General features: G+C 42.4%; 1 protein-coding gene across 4 annotated transcripts; it reads left to right on the top strand.

The window, feature by feature from the left end:
• The first annotated feature begins 3,840 nt into the window (after positions 1-3,840).
• Positions 3,841-17,792, top strand: ZKSCAN7 (zinc finger with KRAB and SCAN domains 7). 4 transcript variants are annotated; one of them, XM_081282820.1, is made up of 8 exons: positions 3,841-4,082; positions 4,545-4,704; positions 5,548-6,085; positions 7,989-8,048; positions 9,755-9,920; positions 11,492-11,583; positions 11,899-12,025; positions 13,971-17,792. In XM_081282820.1, exons 3-8 carry the CDS (start codon positions 5,663-5,665, stop codon positions 15,419-15,421), a joined length of 2,319 nt encoding a protein of 772 aa, XP_081138946.1. In that variant the 5' UTR covers positions 3,841-4,082; positions 4,545-4,704; positions 5,548-5,662; the 3' UTR covers positions 15,422-17,792. The 4 variants fall into 4 exon arrangements, with proteins under 4 accessions (XP_081138946.1, XP_081138944.1, XP_081138945.1 ...); XM_081282818.1 differs by having other exon boundaries at positions 13,968-17,792; XM_081282819.1 differs by having other exon boundaries at positions 3,841-4,124; positions 13,968-17,792.
• The last annotated feature ends 81 nt before the right edge of the window (positions 17,793-17,873 follow it).

The raw sequence follows: 17,873 nt of genomic DNA, 5'->3' as shown, positions 1-17,873 counted from the left end.
TGGCTGTATAGAGTTCTCCTCCTAAGGAGTTCTCCTCCTAAACAAAACAAAGCAAGACATCCAACAAAGCGAGGAGTTAGCAGCTGGTATTGGCATCAGACCTGCCATTTTAGTTCAGGAGCCATTTTTATCTAGTGACTCCTAAGTTTCAATTTAGGAGCCATTTTATCTAGAGATCCTAAGGCAATGCTGCTTGGCCTGTGCCTGCTAAAGGGTCAATGCCATCCCAGCCCATGACCCCCAAAGTATGCTTGTGAAATTCCTCTTGCGGGCTATAAAGCTGCCCTGTGAGTGCCCACCTGCTGCTGCTCTTCTTGGAGGGAAAGCCTGGTCAGTTTGCTCTGACAATAAATCTCTCGAGTGGAATTCTGGTGTGTGGTGTGGTCTTTGGACTTTGCGTGGACTTTGCGTGGACTCTGCGAGTGTCCTTTCACCTAGGGACTTGATTGTGAATTAAAGAGACTTGCTCACATGGGGCTTACAGTAAGGGAGTTGTAGTAATAAGTCGGTGTTAATACAGTAAGGCAAGAAAGGTCCATGACAAGAATATGGGAGGTTACTGCAGAGGCACAAAAGAAGAGGTACCTAATTTAGGTTGGGAAGGTGTACAAAGAAGATTTTCCCAGAGAAGGGGCTTCTCAGTTAAGTCTTAAAGGATGAGTAAGAGTTTTTGAGATGAAAGGAGAGTCTTTGTGCTCTCCTTGCTGAGCTTGGGCCCCATCCACTCCCATTGAAGCAAGGTAGCTGAGATTTTCTTCCTATATCAGCAAACCTCCTTTGGGGTGTCTAAGACCCCAACTTTTTTTAGGGTGTACATGAATGTTCTGACTGTTGAAAAGGGATGTCCACCAAGATGATGTCAGAAGGTCTGAGTAGTTTGCAGGCAGCAAATCCACTGACCTGACTGTGCTCCTTTCTTTGTGGTCTTCTTAATCTAAATGGTCCCTAAGGGGACACTTTTCAAAGCTTCCCCTACCCCAGGTAGGACTTAACAAGAAGAGGAGATAAGAGCAGCATAGTAAGTGGTATACGTATCTTAAAAGAATACACCAAGACTGTGTTTTTCTAAAATAGATGGCATCATGGGTAGAGCTTCAAGGCTTTGGGTTAGATAGTGTATTTTGCATTAGAAAAGTAGAACTTGGGTTCCTTGTGTGGTAGCTCTCATACCAAACTTTTTTTGATGGTTTCCAATAAAAATCAGGATAGGTTACAGAATTACTGCAAGCCTTCTCAAGGTCATTTTTGGCCAAAATGTAGGTCTCCCAAAGTGTTATATGGAAGCATAGTGAGGCATGTCTTGCCTATTTTGACCCAGCTCAGCTGTGGTAGATAAGGTCCACAATGCCAAACATAGATGAGCTTTTTCTGAAGTCCAGAAACACTGCTTAGATGTCTCCAGCCATCACAGACAATGAAAGCCAACTAGCTGAGCACGAAATACCTCTGAGGAATTAAAAACAAACAAAACAAAACAAAACAAAACCCTCTATTATTGCCTGTGCATTGCCTAATGTAGGAATCTCCTACATTAGGCAGCCAGAACTGCAGGACAGCACTTGGTCAGAGAAACTTGGAGATAAGAACTGACAGCTTTTGGGGCTGGGGTTGTGGCTTAGTGGTAGGGCACTCACTTAGCATGGGCGAGGCACTGGGTTGGATCCTCAGCCTCACATAAAAATAAATAAAGTCATTGTGTTCATCTATAACTAAAAAAAATATATTAAAAAAAGAACTGACAGCTTTTGACCTGTCCTTAAGAGAATTCCTGCCAGGCATGGTGGCACATGCTGTAACCCTAGCAGCTTGCAGAATGGAAGATCAAAAGTTCAAAGCCAACCTCAGCAACTTAGTGAGACCTTAAGTAATTCAGCAAAGACCCAGTCTCTAAATAAAATAATAAAAAGGGCTGGGGATGTGGCTCAGTTGTTAAGCACCACTGGGTTCAATCTCCAGTACCAAAAATAATTCCTGCTCAAGAACCCTGGGCCTTGTTCTTTTTCAACATTCTTTTTCAACGTGTGAGTAAGGCATCCAAGCTCTCCAAGACTCAAGTTGTCTGCAAATCCATCCCTGGTGTTCTTCCCATTATTAGCCAGACTCAGAAAGAAAAACCTCAGAAAATTCTACAAGGGCATGCAGTACAAGCCCCTGGACCTGTGGCCCAAGAAGATGTGAGCTACATGCCACTGAATCAACAAGCACAAGAAAGATTTGAGATCCAAGAAGCAGCAGCAGAAAGAACAGCTGTATCCTCTACAAAACTAGGCAGTAAAGGCCTGAGTGTCATGCTGCAATAAAACACAAAACTGGCAAAAAAAAAAAAAAAAAAAAAAAAAAAAAAAAAAAAGCAAATCCATGGACCTCTAAGGCTTTGATGGACCAATAGGCTATATCCAGCCGCAATGCCATGCAAATAGGCCCAGACTGCCTTGACCTCCTCAGATAGGAATTGGGGGAATAAAGAGAAAGATACTGAGTTTCAAAGGAAATTCCCATAAACCATGGAAATGCAGAAAGCACACAAACAAACAATTGCAACTCCTGAGGGACATGCCCTTAGCTCAGGCCTTTGACCCATGTCCTTAATAAATTTTAACATCCACATCAATGGGTTACTGTCTCTTTTGAGATTGCCCCCAATCTCCCTTGAATATATATCCACTTTCCTAAATAAACAACTGTCTGTCTAAGCCTTTAGTGAGTAATGAAAATTTTTTCTATCATATGCCAAGAATCCTTTGGTCCTGGGTTGAGTTCTCCCTTTTCTCCAGGAATTTCTCAGACACTTCTTCAAAGATATCTCTTCTTCCAAGACACTGTCTGTCAAATTTCCAAATATAGTGGTGACTTTGATGTCAGAAGGTCACATTAGGCTCAGTGGACAAAGACTGTTCTGAAAGATCTCTAATCCTGTGAAAACTCTGAGGTACGACTTCCCCTGCCTTTGTCTCTATTATTGCCTTCACATATATATATGAGGGACAGATGTCAGAGCCTGAGGTAGGCCCAGGACTCCTCCCAATATTGCTGATCCCTGGACAGCCCAGGAGACTATTTACTTTGGATCCCATAAAGAACCCACTTACTGGGCTATGAGGAGATACATAAAATATATATAGTCAATTCCATCTGGAAGTGGTCCATCTTATCTTCTGTCCTTCTCTCCATGCCATTGCACCCAGCGATTGTGCCTCCAAGGCCTGCTCCATCATGTTAACAGCAAGGACGTGTTGACATCCCTAGTTTTATATGTCAACTATTCTTCAAGGTGAAGAATACAACTGGGTTAACACTTGTCCCCCAAAACAAGACAACTGCATCTCAGATTATAAATAGTCCTCATACCTTCCTACTTTTTATCTGCTCTTTGTCCGTCTCTGGCACTGCCTCAGGAAAACATTAACCACATTTCTGGGCCTATGTCTTTACTTATAACACACAGTCTAACTGGTCATGCTGAGAATATGCCAGCCTTTCTGTTTTGTCGCGAGTGTACTCGTGCATTACTACCTGCCCCTTAAGGCATGAGTTATGTTTTGCACTTTTCAGATAGGGTGAACAGACCCAGCGACTCTTTCACCAAGGTCACCAGGAGGTGAAGGGCCACAACCGGGGTGAGCAAAGGTCTCCCCTACATTGAATTGCCTGAGAACCGGATGTGGGCAGCCGGACGCCTCAGGTGAGCCAGGCTCTGGCTCCAGTCGCTGGCGGTCCCGCCCCACACCACCCCGCCCAGGACTCCCCCAACTCTAGCCTGGGAGGGCGCGCACACCTCCCAACTAGACTTCCGGGATCCCATAGAGGCCGGAAGCGGGGCTCTCTCACTTCCGACTCGGCCATTATTTTCACTTGTTTGGGCCGGGGAAAGTGTACCGTGTCGGCGCTTAGTGGTCGCGTATGTGGACCGGTGCGGAGAGGGAGGGTCGGCCGCCGGGGTCGCCGGACCCGCGCTGCGGTGGCCAGAGCCTGGGGCGGCGCGATCCCTGCGGCGCTCCGGAGGCGCCTCTTTGTCGCGGTCATCTGACCAGCCGTGTCTGGCTTGGAGCCGGCGGAACGATGAGCAGGGCAGACGTGGCCAGGTGAGCGGCGCTGCAGAAGCCTGGTCTAAACACGAGATGTAGGTACTGTGTGCCCAGCCCTGCACCGCGAGATGATAAGGAGCGTCAGAAATGGGTCCGACCCAGCCTTGGCATTTCAAACGTGAATCGTGACTTGGAAACGCAAAAGCCCAATTTGAGATGCGCTGCTGAGCATTCGAACAGTCAGGGAAGCAGGAAGATGGCCTGCACTTCCTACCTGTGTGGAATCTCAGTAGACTTCACAGATAAGTCCATCTTTGTCTTTTTGAGGAAATTGAAGTCCAGAGAAAAATAGCTTACCCAGGGATTCGGGAGCATGGTGATTGGGCAGCATAACATCTACACCCTAGATATCACCCGGGTGCTGGTTTTCAGATAGCCATTTTACAGTGTATAAACTGGACAAACGTTTTCCCCAAACTTCAATATCAGCTAAATGAACCTCATTCTTTGGTTTACCAGATATGCGCTCCTCTGTGCCTTGTACACACACGTACAAAGATGCCTGGAAGCCAGCCCTGCCCTTGAGTCCTCCCAGTGAATCTTCCCAGGAAGTGGTTGTGGTGGTTGAGGGAGACCCGTGTCAACTATGATTACAGTGTAAAGAAGCGATCTGGCAGAGGTATGAGTGAAAAACACCCTGTGGGTTCACTGAGGCAATAACCAGTCTGAAGCTGGAGAGGAAAGCTTTGTAGGGAAGACTAGAAAAGAACTGGAATTTTCTGGTTCCTTTATTTTGGTGGCCATTCAGCAGTTTTGGAGGACATGAGTGGTGAATTGCGCATAGAACAGTTAAAATACAGTATCATAATGAGAGGTACAGCAAGGAAAGCTACCAGCTCTGTTCCTAAGGGAGCAATCAGGAAAGCCTTAATGAGAAAATGGTATTTGTTTTGGGTCTGGAAGCATTAGTAACAGTTTGTTAGAAATTGAGAAAAGGAAAACAGGGAAAGTGTATGTGGCTTCAACTTGTTTCTCCACAATGTTAGCCCCAAATTTTAGTGTGCACCTCTATCAGTAAGTTTTAACATGCACTCCCGGCACGCTTATTCATAATTTAAAGATATGTACTACTATACAAATTTCAATACATATTATAAAGCATAAATAAATAGAGGAGTTGAATTACATCTTAGGTCCCCCCGCCCCATCCTTTGGGATATCTTGCATATCCCACATTGGAGACCATTGCTGTTTTTCTAGTCTGCATACATGGGGAAAAGGCAGGGGGTTGGCTGGGCTGCCAAGAGTTGTGAATGCCAGGCATAGACATTGAGGTTTTATCCTGTAGATGATGGGATTAAAAGTTTAGTAAGGTAAGTAAGTCCCAAGAGATGCACAGAGAGATGGCTCTCATTGTGCTCTTTTTCCTGGAACTTTGTTTTTTTAACTATGTGGAGGATCTGTCATCATCCTGGAATTAAATACTCTGAGAACTCTGATTTCTTTCTTGATGTTTCTTTAGGTGACACTCCACCTTCTTCCCCAACCCTGAAGAAATATCTCCTGAGATCTGAACTGTAGTCTTTCATTTTAATTGGACTACCTGCAACTGGAACAAGCTTCTCTTTGGAATCATAATGACCACAGAAGGCAGGGGAACTTTAGGCCTCATCCCCAGGAGCTCTGTTTTCCAGAAGCAGGCTGGGTGTCTGACTGTGAAGCAGCAGCCAGGGAACCAGACCAGGGGACTGAGCTGCAGTCTCCTGAAGAACCACCCTCCTGTCTGTGAAATCTTCAGGCTGCACTTTAGGCAGTTATGTTACCATGAGATGTCTGGGCCTCAGGAGGCACTAAGCCGGCTCAGGGAGCTTTGTCGCTGGTGGCTAATGCCAGAAGTTCACACCAAGGAGCAGATCCTGGAGCTACTGGTGCTGGAACAGTTCTTGAGCATCCTTCCTGTGGAGCTCCGAACCTGGGTGCAGCTTCGTCACCCTGAGAGTGGTGAGGAGGCTGTGGCTGTGGTGGAGGATTTCCAGAGACACCTCAGTGTACAGGAAGAGGTAAACAGTGGAGTCTAGAATAGCATCTGGAAACCATTCTCTAGTGCTTGAGTTAGCTTGGGGAATAGGCATCCTCTGTTCCTTAGGTTCTAGGCTGATTTGCCTTTAGGATTTCCAAACCTAATCCATGGAGAAAGGATAAATAATTTTGTGCTCCAGTCCATAAACAAAAATGCAAATCCCAGCTAAGCCCTGAATGACTTTGTGAAATACTATGCTGTGAGCCTGGCTATAGCCTGGAGATCACACAGGACTCCTGGCAGGCAGGGCATCTGCACAGTGGTTAGAATATGGGGATAGATGAGAAGGGGCCTTCATTTGAGAAGTTCTCATTAGTTTTGTGAACTTCTGAAAGTCAGTTCTCTCTCTTCCTGCCTCTTAGGTCCTTTATGAGAAATGACGTTTCAGAGCCTCCTGATTAGTTCTTCCTTTTGCTAGCTTTTCCAAGCCCAACAGGGACTTTTTTTCTTCAGTACTAGGGATTAAATCCAGAGCCTCATGCATGTTAGGCAAGCACTCTACTACTAAGTTACATCACCAGCGCTTTTAAAAATATTTGAAACAGGGTCTCACTAAGTTGTCTAGGCTGACCTCAAACTTATTATTCTTCTGCCTTAACTGGGATTATAGCTGGAATTATAAGTGTGTACCAGTGTACCTGGCCCAACTGGCATCTTTTTACCTCTTTAATTCTAATTTCAGTTTTCTTTATTTCTGGGGTTCTCTCAATTTAAGGCCAAGGTAGCTTGAACCAGAGGAATAGTTGGAAAGAGTCAGAAGTATGGTACATTGGAAAATCTGACTTGTAGGACCACAGAGCTAAATACATCTGTAACCGTGTGTATTAGTTAGGGTTCAGCCAGAACAGCAGAACAAGTAGAAGATGTTTGTGTGTCTGTGAAGAGATTTATTGCTGAAAAGTGGCTAATGTGATTGTGGCTAGCTAGATAAGTCTGAAATTCACAGGGAAACCATTAACAAGGGCAAGCTGGAACTCTCCGGTATAGGCTGAATGAAGCTGCAGTGCACAGGCAGAGATTTTCTTCATGAAACCTTCAGCTCTGCTTTTAAGGCCTTGGAACTGATAAAGTCAAGCCCATTCATCCATCATCTAGGGTAATCTCCCTTATTTAAAGTAAACTGAGTGTGGACTTTAATCAGATCTACAAAGTACTTCGAAGCAACACCTGGATTAGTGTTTGGTGAATGCCATATTGACACATGACACCATTAAGTTAGTTCCTCCTGTTGAGCTTCTAGCTGCTCCCCTTCATCCCTTCAACATTGCCTCTTTGTGCTTTACCAGGGAAAACTAGTACAAAAAATTTCCCAAATACCAAGCAGGCCATTTTATTCAGTGTTTTTTAAACAAATAATTGCATATCTATAAATATGTCTACCTAATCATCCCAGGTGATTGGAGTCCTGGGACTAGATGTTGTCCAGTCAATGCATATTTGATTGAATTTGTTGTCAGCTGTCATTTCCTTTGTGTAAACAAGTAAGCATACGTGAGTAAATCAATCATCACAGCTCAGGTTAACAGGTAAGGAGCAAAACACTCATGGCTCCAGCCTAAGCCTGGGGTTCCTGGTCAGTGTTATATTTTCTGACGTGAACACATGAGGGCAAGATTGTCTTTCCTAGCAGGCTTTCATAAAATGTATATAGAATAACTAAAGGAATACATACACTTTTCTAGGGTAGTTTGCCAGGAAGAGATTAGGGAAGTTTAGGGCAAATCAGAGCCATTCTTCCCATCAGGAGCAAGTCACTTTATTGCTGGAGGAAGAGCATGGACATGAATGTCCCTGGGAGCTAGAGAGAGTTATAGAGTAATTCCTGTGGAGCAGCAGAATCATGCAATTAACAAAATGTTCTTGTGTCTTGTATCTTATTTCAGCTCCTACGAGGCTTACAAAATTGGTGTTGTAGCAGTCATCATCTCCATTTGAAAAGTGAAGTAAGCCCAGGGAGGTTGATTGACTTATCCAGATTAAGCATCTAGTACGCATTGATTTTAGCCAAAGTATTGTTATTGCTGATTACCACCAAGTGTCAGGACCAAGATTTTCTGCCTCCCTACATTCTGAGCCACTACATCTTTCTCTAGTCTCTTGCTGTAGAATACCAATTTAGAATGGAAATTGAAATGAGATTTTCATGCTTTCAAGGAAAGAAAACCAATACATCCCTGATAAGGAATTGGACGTGTACTAGAATTTAATTGTCAGCAAATCACAAGGTTGTGTTAACACAGTGCAGTTAAGTTCTATCATCTGCCCATACCCATAGCTACTGTACTGAAAAGCTGTGAATCCTATTTGTAAGAACCTTCCAGTGAAGAACTTGGGAACCACACTGTTGAGATTTATTAAAGGACAAGTCCCTTGACATCTCAGCAGATGTTGCCAAGAAGCTAATCTGGCATGGTTTATTAAAGAAGTTATTTTCATGCTGTCTCATACATGCCAGAGCAAGTGCATTTTACTTTTTTAAAAATTCACTTCATTACTGGGTATCAAACCAGGGTAGTTAACCACTAAGCTACCTCTCCATTCCTTTTTACTTTTTATTTTGAGACAGGGCTTCACTAAGTTGCAGAGGCAGGCCTTGAATGTGTGATCCTCCTGTATCTACTCCCAAGTCAGTAGGATTATAGGCATACACAACCACACTCAGCATAAATGTACTTTTTTTTTTTTTATATAGATAATGATTTGTGTTTTCTGCTCCAAGTACTGCTAAAAATAGTAATCATGAGATTGTGGGGAGCTGGTTTGGTGACTAGCACAGGTTGGAAATAAAATGGCTATGTTCTAAGGTGTCTTCAAGATCTCTAAAGATGGATGTTATCTGACCTTATTTGACTTTTTAATATCAATTTTTGGTGAGAGGTAGAATATATTGAAAACTGAGTTTGCAGGTAACCCTAAAGACCCTTAGCAACATTTCAAGGGGGAAGTCAGTCAGCAAATATTAATTGAACACTAGTGTTGGTCCAAGCATTTCTTTAGGAGCTAGTGATCAAGACAAAGTTCTTATACTCACAAAACTTAATATTCCAGTGGGTAAAAATGACAATAGGGATGTAAATAAGATAAAGAGTATTATATATATCTGGAAATTATAACTGGGTAATTTAAGAGAGAATGACTATCCCTGCTTTGTTAATGTGTTCAGGGAAGACTTCTCTGAAGAGGAGACACTTTGAAAGAAGTTGGAAAAGCTTTCTTAAGGTTTTTTGTCCAGTGTTCTGGGGAATTGTTTCATCTGTCAGCTTCAGAAGCTATTTTACGTAATCAGGTGTCACATGCCTGTTATTTCTTACTTCTCTACTTCTTATTGTTCTCTTATGTAGTCTAAGGCCCTAGAGAATGTACTGAATTGCTATTCTTGCTCACATTTCTAGATGGTTCTTTGTAAGCAAATTTGTGTCTGAAGACCTAATACCGAGTGGAAATGATTATAGAATCTGTTCCTCAAGCTCTTACCAAGAGACTCAACAGAGGGATGGCAAGTAGGAGTGCAAGCTTCAGATTTTGTCAGAAGAACACTGTGGCTTTTCTTTCCCTGGGTTTCTTCCTAGAGGGGGCTTCATAGAGGTTTTGGGTTCTGTACCTTCAAGGATGCTCTTTTTGAACCCAAATTATATTTTCTTATCTCTAGGTTTCAGCCTCAGCACAGGAACAGGAAATACATATGGAGGAGACAACAGTTCTGGGTACAACAGAGGAATCTCCTACCTCACCTCTCAGTGGGGGTTCAGCCCCTGGAGCCCACCTGGAACCTCCTCATGATCCAGGGGCACACCACCTCCCCAATGGGCATTTCGGTACTCATATCCCCAACTCATACCTCAAGCTACACTTCTCATCTGTCCTCTAGGGTCTCCTTTCCTTCATCTTTACGTCTCACACCTACTGGAATCCTGCATTGCCCTGCTATCTGGCCTCCTTCCTTTAATGACCTCATCTGTTCCTTTTACTTATTCTCCAATCATGTGTGCATTTAGCAAGTTTTTTCAAGCACATAGGAAACACACTGCTGGGGACCAAAGAGATACAGTACTGTATCTTTAAAGAATTATTATGCATACTGTCATGTGTAACTAATTAAAACAAATTTTTTTTAAAAAGAGTTATTATGTAGCCCAGGCGTGGTGGTGCACGCCTGTAATCCCAGCGGCTTGGGAGGCTGAGACAGAGGATCGGGAGTTCAAAGCCAGCCTCAGCAGAAAACAAGGTGCTAAGCAACTCATTGAGACCCTGTCTCTAAATAAAATACAAAATAGGGCTGGGGATATGGCTCAGTGGCTGAGTGCCCATGAGTTCAATCCCCACTACCCCTCCCCTCAAAAAAGTTATTATGTATGTAGCAAGGAGTTAATCGAATATGTAAAAAAAAGTCAACCTTATAAGATATATATGAATGATATCTCTGGCATTTGATCCTCTCACAAATGAACAATGAAGGCAAGAGGAAAGTGGTAGACTGTTAGTAGAGGATTTAGGCAAAGACCCTTCAGCAGTCATTGAGGTGGAGTCAAGGAGAGCTGTATTTGGGATTCAAAGCCCTGCTTGTATTGGAATTTTGACATCGAGGCTAGCAAAATTGAGGGGTGGTTGAAGAAATAGTTTCTCAGGAGGATTACACAGCTGTAGGGAAATATTGTGTATTGAATTATATGGAGCCTCAATAGAGGACTAGTGCAGTAAAATATGCAAATAACTACCTGAACATGGTGGGTAACATGGAAAAGGATAGGTCTGAGAAATACAGGAATGGACAAATTCATAGATGGGGGAATAGTAGGCTTTTTCTCAATGAAGGACTTATGGACAAAATGTAGGAAATCAGGAAAGGAAGGTGGTAAGAAACTGCATCTTAGAAAATCAATTTAAGGTATCTTCAGAGATCAAAGTGAAATGCCCAATACATAGCTGTGATAGGGGTCTGAAAGGAGAAGTGAGAAGTATGAGAGCCAGTGAGCTCGTGGACAAATAAAGAACACTGAGCTGGGCTTCCAAGCGTGTCCATAATGACATGGCAGGGACAGGAAGAGACAGCTGGACATGAGGAACCAGAGACCTGAGAGGAAATCAGGTTTGGCCAGTGATAGGGAAGCCATTGCAGAGAGAACATGGTCAGACATGGCTTCCTTCAGAGAGATTGAGGAGAGTGCAGTTTAGGAGCAAACCCAGTTCTTAGTTTGACTAGGGAATTCTCACTGTGCCCTCCAGGGAACAGCCACAGCACACTTGGGATAAAGCCTTTAGGAGGAGAGCCAAGAGTCAGTGTGCATGGAGCTGCTTGGGTTCTCTTGAATCCTCTCCTTGGGAATATAGTTCTTATGGGAGCTGAGGGCTGGAGTCAGCCCACTCAGTGCTTTCTTTCCTCCCTCAGCTCAACTTGCATCTATAGTTCCGGCTCATTCCCAGATGGGGAACTCAGGAGACCAAGTAATGGCCACTGTACTTCAGATGGTCAAGGCCCAGGTGAGTGTGGCTCTTTCTCTTTTTCCCAAGTTCCTGTGCCTTTGGCCCAAGAATGTCTAGAGCTTATCTGTGAGACTGCCACATAAGAGCCAGCTACTATAACTCTTGCCTAACTTGTTACATTGGAGCTGGGTTCCTACTTGTAGTTAAGGAATTTTTGTCTTGCCCTGGACTTGGCCTTTCCAATGAGTCATCCAAACTCCTTTCCCCTGCCCCTTTGCCCACCAAGAACCAGTACCCTGTGACATCTACACCCTGATGACTCTGCCCTTCAGCCTGGGACTGTACCTGAGCAGTAGAAGCTTGTTATTCCAGGAGACTGCCACAAATGAGGACCTGTCAGTGGACTGTACACAGAAGAAGTGGAAAGGCCCTGCTATCAGGCAGAGAGCCCTGTACCGGAACACAATACTGGAAAACTACAGCATCATGAACTCACTGGGTAATGATTTTCTTTCCTATTAACTTAACAGTCTGCATTTTATACGTTTTCTTGGCTATGTTATTTTTCTTTTTTTTATTATTATTATTTTTTTTTAATATTTATTTTTTAGTTCTCGGCAGACAGAACATCTTTGTTGGTATGTGGTGCTGAGGATCCAACCCGGGCCGCACGCATGCCAGACGAGCGCGCTACCGCTTGAGCCACATCCCCAGCCCTGTTATTTTTCTTTCATTTTGACTTTTATTACAAACATTTACATTTCCAAACAAAGTATAGTGAACCTTGCTGCACTTACCACCTAGCTTTAACAATGATCAATATTTCCGTTATATCATGTTTGATGTCTATATGGTGGCTAGTTTGGATTTTCTAAGTTGTAAGGAATAGAGAGTCACTCAGTCTATGGTCGGTAAAGAGCTATGTGTTTTAAGGCTTACAGTAATGGGAACCTAGAACAAATTGATCAGCTAGACTAGAACGTAGGAAACAGCCTCAAGAAGAATGAGCTACATCCCAGGACAGCCCAGAAGCCTCAGCATCACAGGCAAATAAATTTTACACGAGTGGTCCAATATGAATGTAACATAGCTACTCCTTGTGTCTGGTTCCTCTCTTACCCATTTATTTACTCTAAAACTTTTATCCCCATCATAGTTCCTCAATTCTGTTTTTGATTTCCTCATACATTCTTATTGTGGATTCTAATGGTTTGACTTGGCCCATGCATCATTTCAGCCTTAGGTCTTACTTCTAATTGCTATAATTTTGCTCAGTTTCCAGGACAAAATTTACTTAGAGAGGGTTCTAATTGCTACAGGCACGAAATATCATCTATACTTTGGTAGTGTCTGGCCCAGCCGCAGCAGAATCTAATGACTAACCTACAGACAGATTGTACTTGGGCCTAGTGCCTGGCCTTGGTCCAATCATCTGGGGTGGAATGCCCAGGGTCACTTGCTGCCAAGTATGGTTGCATGAATTTCTCTCTCTGCAAAAACCAGGGAAGGTTAGATCCTGTGATTTACAAACTTATGACACTAGCCAACTTGTCCGAGGGTGAACATGAGAATCATCTTGTGATTTTCTATATACTAAATGGTGTTATAGCCTAACTGTAGCTAAAAGAGGATTGAAGGGAACCCACCTAGTTTTTAGTGATAACCTATACTACTGGGCCTTTCCCAAGATTTCAAGGCAAATGCTTAACTCTTCAGTTTCCTTATTCTAAAAAATCAAGATCTTTAAGACATTTGATTCATATTTGAAATTATTGATAATTTTTGGTTTTATGGGAGTACAGAACTTTCTCCTAGCATTCACTGCTTGGGGACCCAGCCTATCCACTTTTGAGTTCTGCCATCTCCTTCAACACTGTTCCACAATATTTCTGAACCCATACCCACATCTTGTCACTGTACTGTCATACAGAATCTCCTTTTTATAAACTTTCCTAGTCATATTCTCACAACATAATCTCCCACCAACTCACTCCTATCTTTGCCCCCTCTCTTGTATTTAACTTGAAGTGTTTGCTAGCTTTCTCTCTCCCAACATCTTTTCTGGTAGCCATGGCTGGAAAGGAATGTAGAGTTTGTCGTTTTCCCCAGGAGACAGCATCATAGTAACTTCTGGAAGAGTGTACTATGCTTTGCCACCTCAGCCCTTGCTTTTTGATTGTCTGTCTATCTGTTCTGGCTCAACATCTTGTCTGTCCTGGTATCTCTTTTTCTACCCTCTTCCACTTTTGTTTATCCTGAATTTTTAAAAAATTAACAAATTGAGATATTTCCTATTTCCTCTTCCCTTCTCAAGTTGTTCTTTTATTCCTTAACCATAAAGGTGACTTTTTTTTTTTTTTTTTTTGACACTAAGCTCTTGGTTCTGTTTCCAGAACAGGACATGAAGTGAGTAAAGGTTATTTTCTTCTTTCTTTTGGCAGCAGGTGAGAACAAGATGGAGAGTTTTGAATTCACTCCAAAGCAGACCATTTCTAAAGGATCAGAGTCATCTGATAGGTCACCAGGGGGACTCTTTGGGGTGACTTCTATGGGACCAGAAGTTGAAGATGTCTGTGAAGATACTTTGAGGAAGCTGGAAGGGCAGCCCTCAGATGAAGAGGGGAACAGTTTGGAAATCAATTTTTTGGAGATAACAGATGAGGATAAGAAGAACTCCACAAAAGACAGATGTGAGGATTATAAGGAAGTAGGGGAACATCCAAATCTGTCCCCCAGTCCTGAGGAATATCAAGGAGTCCCAAAGGGACAGAAATTCTTTCAGTGTGATGAATGTGGCAAAGTGTTCAATTGGAGTTCACACCTCATTGGCCACCAGAGAATCCACACTGGAGAGAAACCCTATGAGTGTAATGAGTGTGGTAAGACCTTCAGGCAGACCTCCCAGCTAATCGTTCACCTCAGAACTCACACTGGGGAAAAACCCTATGAATGCAGTGAGTGTGGGAAGACCTATCGGCATAGCTCCCATCTCATTCAACACCAGAGACTTCATAATGGGGAGAAACCCTATAAATGTAATGATTGTGCAAAAGCTTTCACTCAGAGTTCTCAACTCATTGATCACCAAAGAACCCATACTGGGGAGAAACCTTACGAATGCAATGAGTGTGGAGAAGCATTCATTCGGAGCAAAAGTCTTGTCCGACATCAGGTTCTTCACACTGGTAAGAAACCTTACAAGTGTACTGAGTGTGGGAAAGCCTTCTGTTCTAACAGAAATCTTATTGACCATCAGAGGATCCACACTGGAGAGAAGCCTTATGAATGTAATGAATGTGGCAAGGCCTTTAGTCAGAGTAAATGTCTTATTCGACATCAGAGCCTCCACACTGAGGAGAAACCATACAAATGCAGTGAATGTGGGAAAGCCTTCAGTCAGAATTCTCAACTCATTGACCATGAACGAATTCATACTGGAGAAAAGCCCTTTGAATGTAGTGAGTGTGGTAAGGCTTTCAGTCTGAGTAAGTGCCTTATTCGGCACCAGAGGCTTCACACAGGTGAAAAACCCTATAAATGCAATGAGTGTGGAAAATCCTTCAATCAAAACTCTCACCTCATTATACACCAGAGAATCCACACTGGTGAGAAGCCCTATGAATGTCATGAGTGTGGGAAGGTGTTCAGTTACAGCTCCAGCCTTATGGTACATCAGAGAACCCATACTGGGGAAAAGCCCTACAAATGCAATGATTGTGGGAAAGCCTTTAGTGACAGTTCACAGCTTATTGTGCACCAGAGAGTTCACACTGGAGAGAAACCTTATGAATGTATTGAATGTGGGAAAGCTTTTAGTCAGCGTTCCACTTTTAATCACCACCAGCGAACTCACACTGGTGAGAAACCCTCGGGTATGTCTCACTCAGCATCATAAGGCATGGTTTTCTTGAAAAAGAGAATAAGGAACTTCAGTGAAGTTTTTTTTTTTTCCTTGGTGATACTGGGGATTGATAATGGTAATAGGCCTTTCACATGCTAGTCAAGCATTCTGCTACTATGCTGTGTCCTAGCTCTTTTTCAAAATTTTTATTTTTGAGACAGAGTCTCACTAAGTTTCTCCCGCTGGCTTTGAACTTTCAATCCTCCTTCCTCAGCTTTTAGATTAGCTGGAATTACAGGTATGCACCACTGTGCCCAACTTGAAGCTTTCTTTATAAGAATCATGTTCATCCTGGTCTCCCTTGGAACCTTTCATCTAAGTGGACCATTGTCAATTTTCATTGAGTCACCAAATTGGGAATAACTTACTGCAGTCCTTCTCCATTATTGGGAAAGTAGGACTATGCATTTCATTTACTTGTTGGTTTCCCTATTCCTTTATTTTTTGAAACTGTTTTAATGTCTATCTCATTTTTTATTTATCCATCCCACAATCAGACTGTGTGCTTCTCAAGGACAAAGGTAATTTCTGTGTATTTTAGGTCCCCTGTTCACCATTTCCCAAAGGCATTCTTCAAGCTATGATTCCTTCTCTTCCTCTTGGCTTGTCTCCATGTAGTGTTTAAGCTTTCTGCCATCTGTAGCTTATCATCTGTGTTCTCTGCCTAGAAAACTTTTTTCTTCCTGTTTGATAATCTAACATTCTTTCATAACCTTCAAAAGTCTATCTCATGTCTTAAGGATTTTCGTCACCTGCTTCTTTATTCCTCTTAAACATCTATTGATTTGACCTCAGTGCTTTAAATGACTGGTGCTATCAGGTGTAACTGTGTTAAATTGCTTTGTAAATGTTTTCAGTGCACAGTGTTTACTTTCATACCCCCTTACTTTTAGCTCATTGAGGTCAAGTATATATCTATATCTTTCAGCATATAGATAATAGTTTGTATATACTAGCTGTTAAATAAATAAGTTTTAAACCTCAACTCTGAATTGAGTTATGCAGTTTCTTCTCTCCTTCAAGCTTCTAAAGGTGAAAGGGTATCCTATCATGGACTATCATATACAAAGGTCTCACTGATATCTCTGTATATGTTCCTAGAAATCTTATTATTACTGGTATTTCTGCCTCAAAATTGTGTGTGTGTGTGTGTGTGTGTGTGTGTGTGTGTGTATGACAGAGTGTCTAGGTGTTGTCTAGGGCAGTCATGTCCCACTGAGATATATATTGCCCTGCATACTGACTGCAGTTCCAAACTTGTTGACTGCATCCTACTTCCTCAATAAACAGGTTAAGAACAATACAGAGAATTGAGAATTCAGTGAGATGCATTCCTAGATGATTGGAATTCACAGTGATGAGTTTTGTGGTAAGATTATATAGTAGAGTCAAATGGATAAATTTTTTCCTTATCAACCAGACCTATTTAAATTCAGTTGTCATCCTAATTTCAAGATGAAAGCTATACATTCAGACAATTTTAGGTCCATCTTTCATTCCTCAAAGACATAAGAAACAGAAAGTCTCAGAACTTTTTTCTGTAGTCATTCACCAATCATGAACTTTATTGTCTTTTCCTTTCCACTGTTACCAGGGGGCCCTAGTGCCAAAAGACTTCACCTCCAGTGTCTGTCTCTTTCAATTTCCATCCTCAAATTTCTTCTTAACAGAAAGAGAGTACTGGCAATATAGCAGAAATGGCTGAAGAGGCTAGAGGTACAGTGTCAGACATACAGCCTGAAGGGGAGATTTTGTGAACTGTGGTTTATGTCTAATACTGGAAAAGAAAGGGAAGAGTTGATGTTTAAGAAAATAATCAGATGTGATTCTAGGGGAGACATCTCAGACAAACTTCAAAAAGATTCTTGGAAGTATAAATTTTTGTAGGGGGGGCACTTAAAAAGATTACTGAATTCAGGATACAACTTGAAATATATAATTTGTGAATTATATTTGTTTTCAACTTTTTTTTTTTTTTTTTGCAAGCAGGAATTTTATTAAAAAGCAAAGTGAACGAAACAATCACAGCTCCCAGTGCAGTGCCAGGGAGGGGCAAGAGTGCCTCAACTATATTTTTGGTATTTGTCTCCATTTTCCTTTGAAAGTTATGAAAGAGTTCTGCACATAGGAATGTGTATGTCAAGAGAGTTACTTTGGGAGCTTCCAGATCCAAAGAAGAGCTGACCCTGTACCAGTACATAGCCATGTGGGCTGCACATGGGCAACCTTCCACCTCGAGTTGGCCTTATTGGTTCTATCATCCATAGAACTGCCCTGCTTATTGAATACTGCAATTTTATCATCTGGTTCTTATCTATTCATCCTCTATCACACTGAGTCTCTTGGGGGTGAGGAACAGTTCTAGTCATAATGTTATTTGCCCACTACCACCATCCTGGTGTCAGTGTTAAATAGAAATGAATGTCCTAACTTCCTGGGAAAGCCT

Source organism: Spermophilus citellus (genome assembly GCF_964194105.1).
Source record: "Spermophilus citellus genome assembly, chromosome: 3".
Classification (NCBI taxonomy): Eukaryota; Metazoa; Chordata; class Mammalia; order Rodentia; family Sciuridae; genus Spermophilus; species Spermophilus citellus.
Note: the sequence above shows the minus strand (reverse complement) of the source record. Positions and strands in the feature narration are given on the sequence as shown.

Bases quoted from the DNA above. Each gene is read 5' to 3' on its own strand.
- ZKSCAN7 (XM_081282818.1), top strand. From the start codon at position 5,663: ATGACCACAGAAGGCAGGGGAACTTTAGGCCTCATCCCCAGGAGCTCT. The intron at 11,584-11,898 runs GTGAGTGTGGCT...TTGTTATTCCAG, and splicing joins TTCAGATGGTCAAGGCCCAG to GAGACTGCCACAAATGAGGA. The intron at 12,026-13,967 runs GTAATGATTTTC...TTCTTTTGGCAG, and splicing joins CAGCATCATGAACTCACTGG to CAGGTGAGAACAAGATGGAG.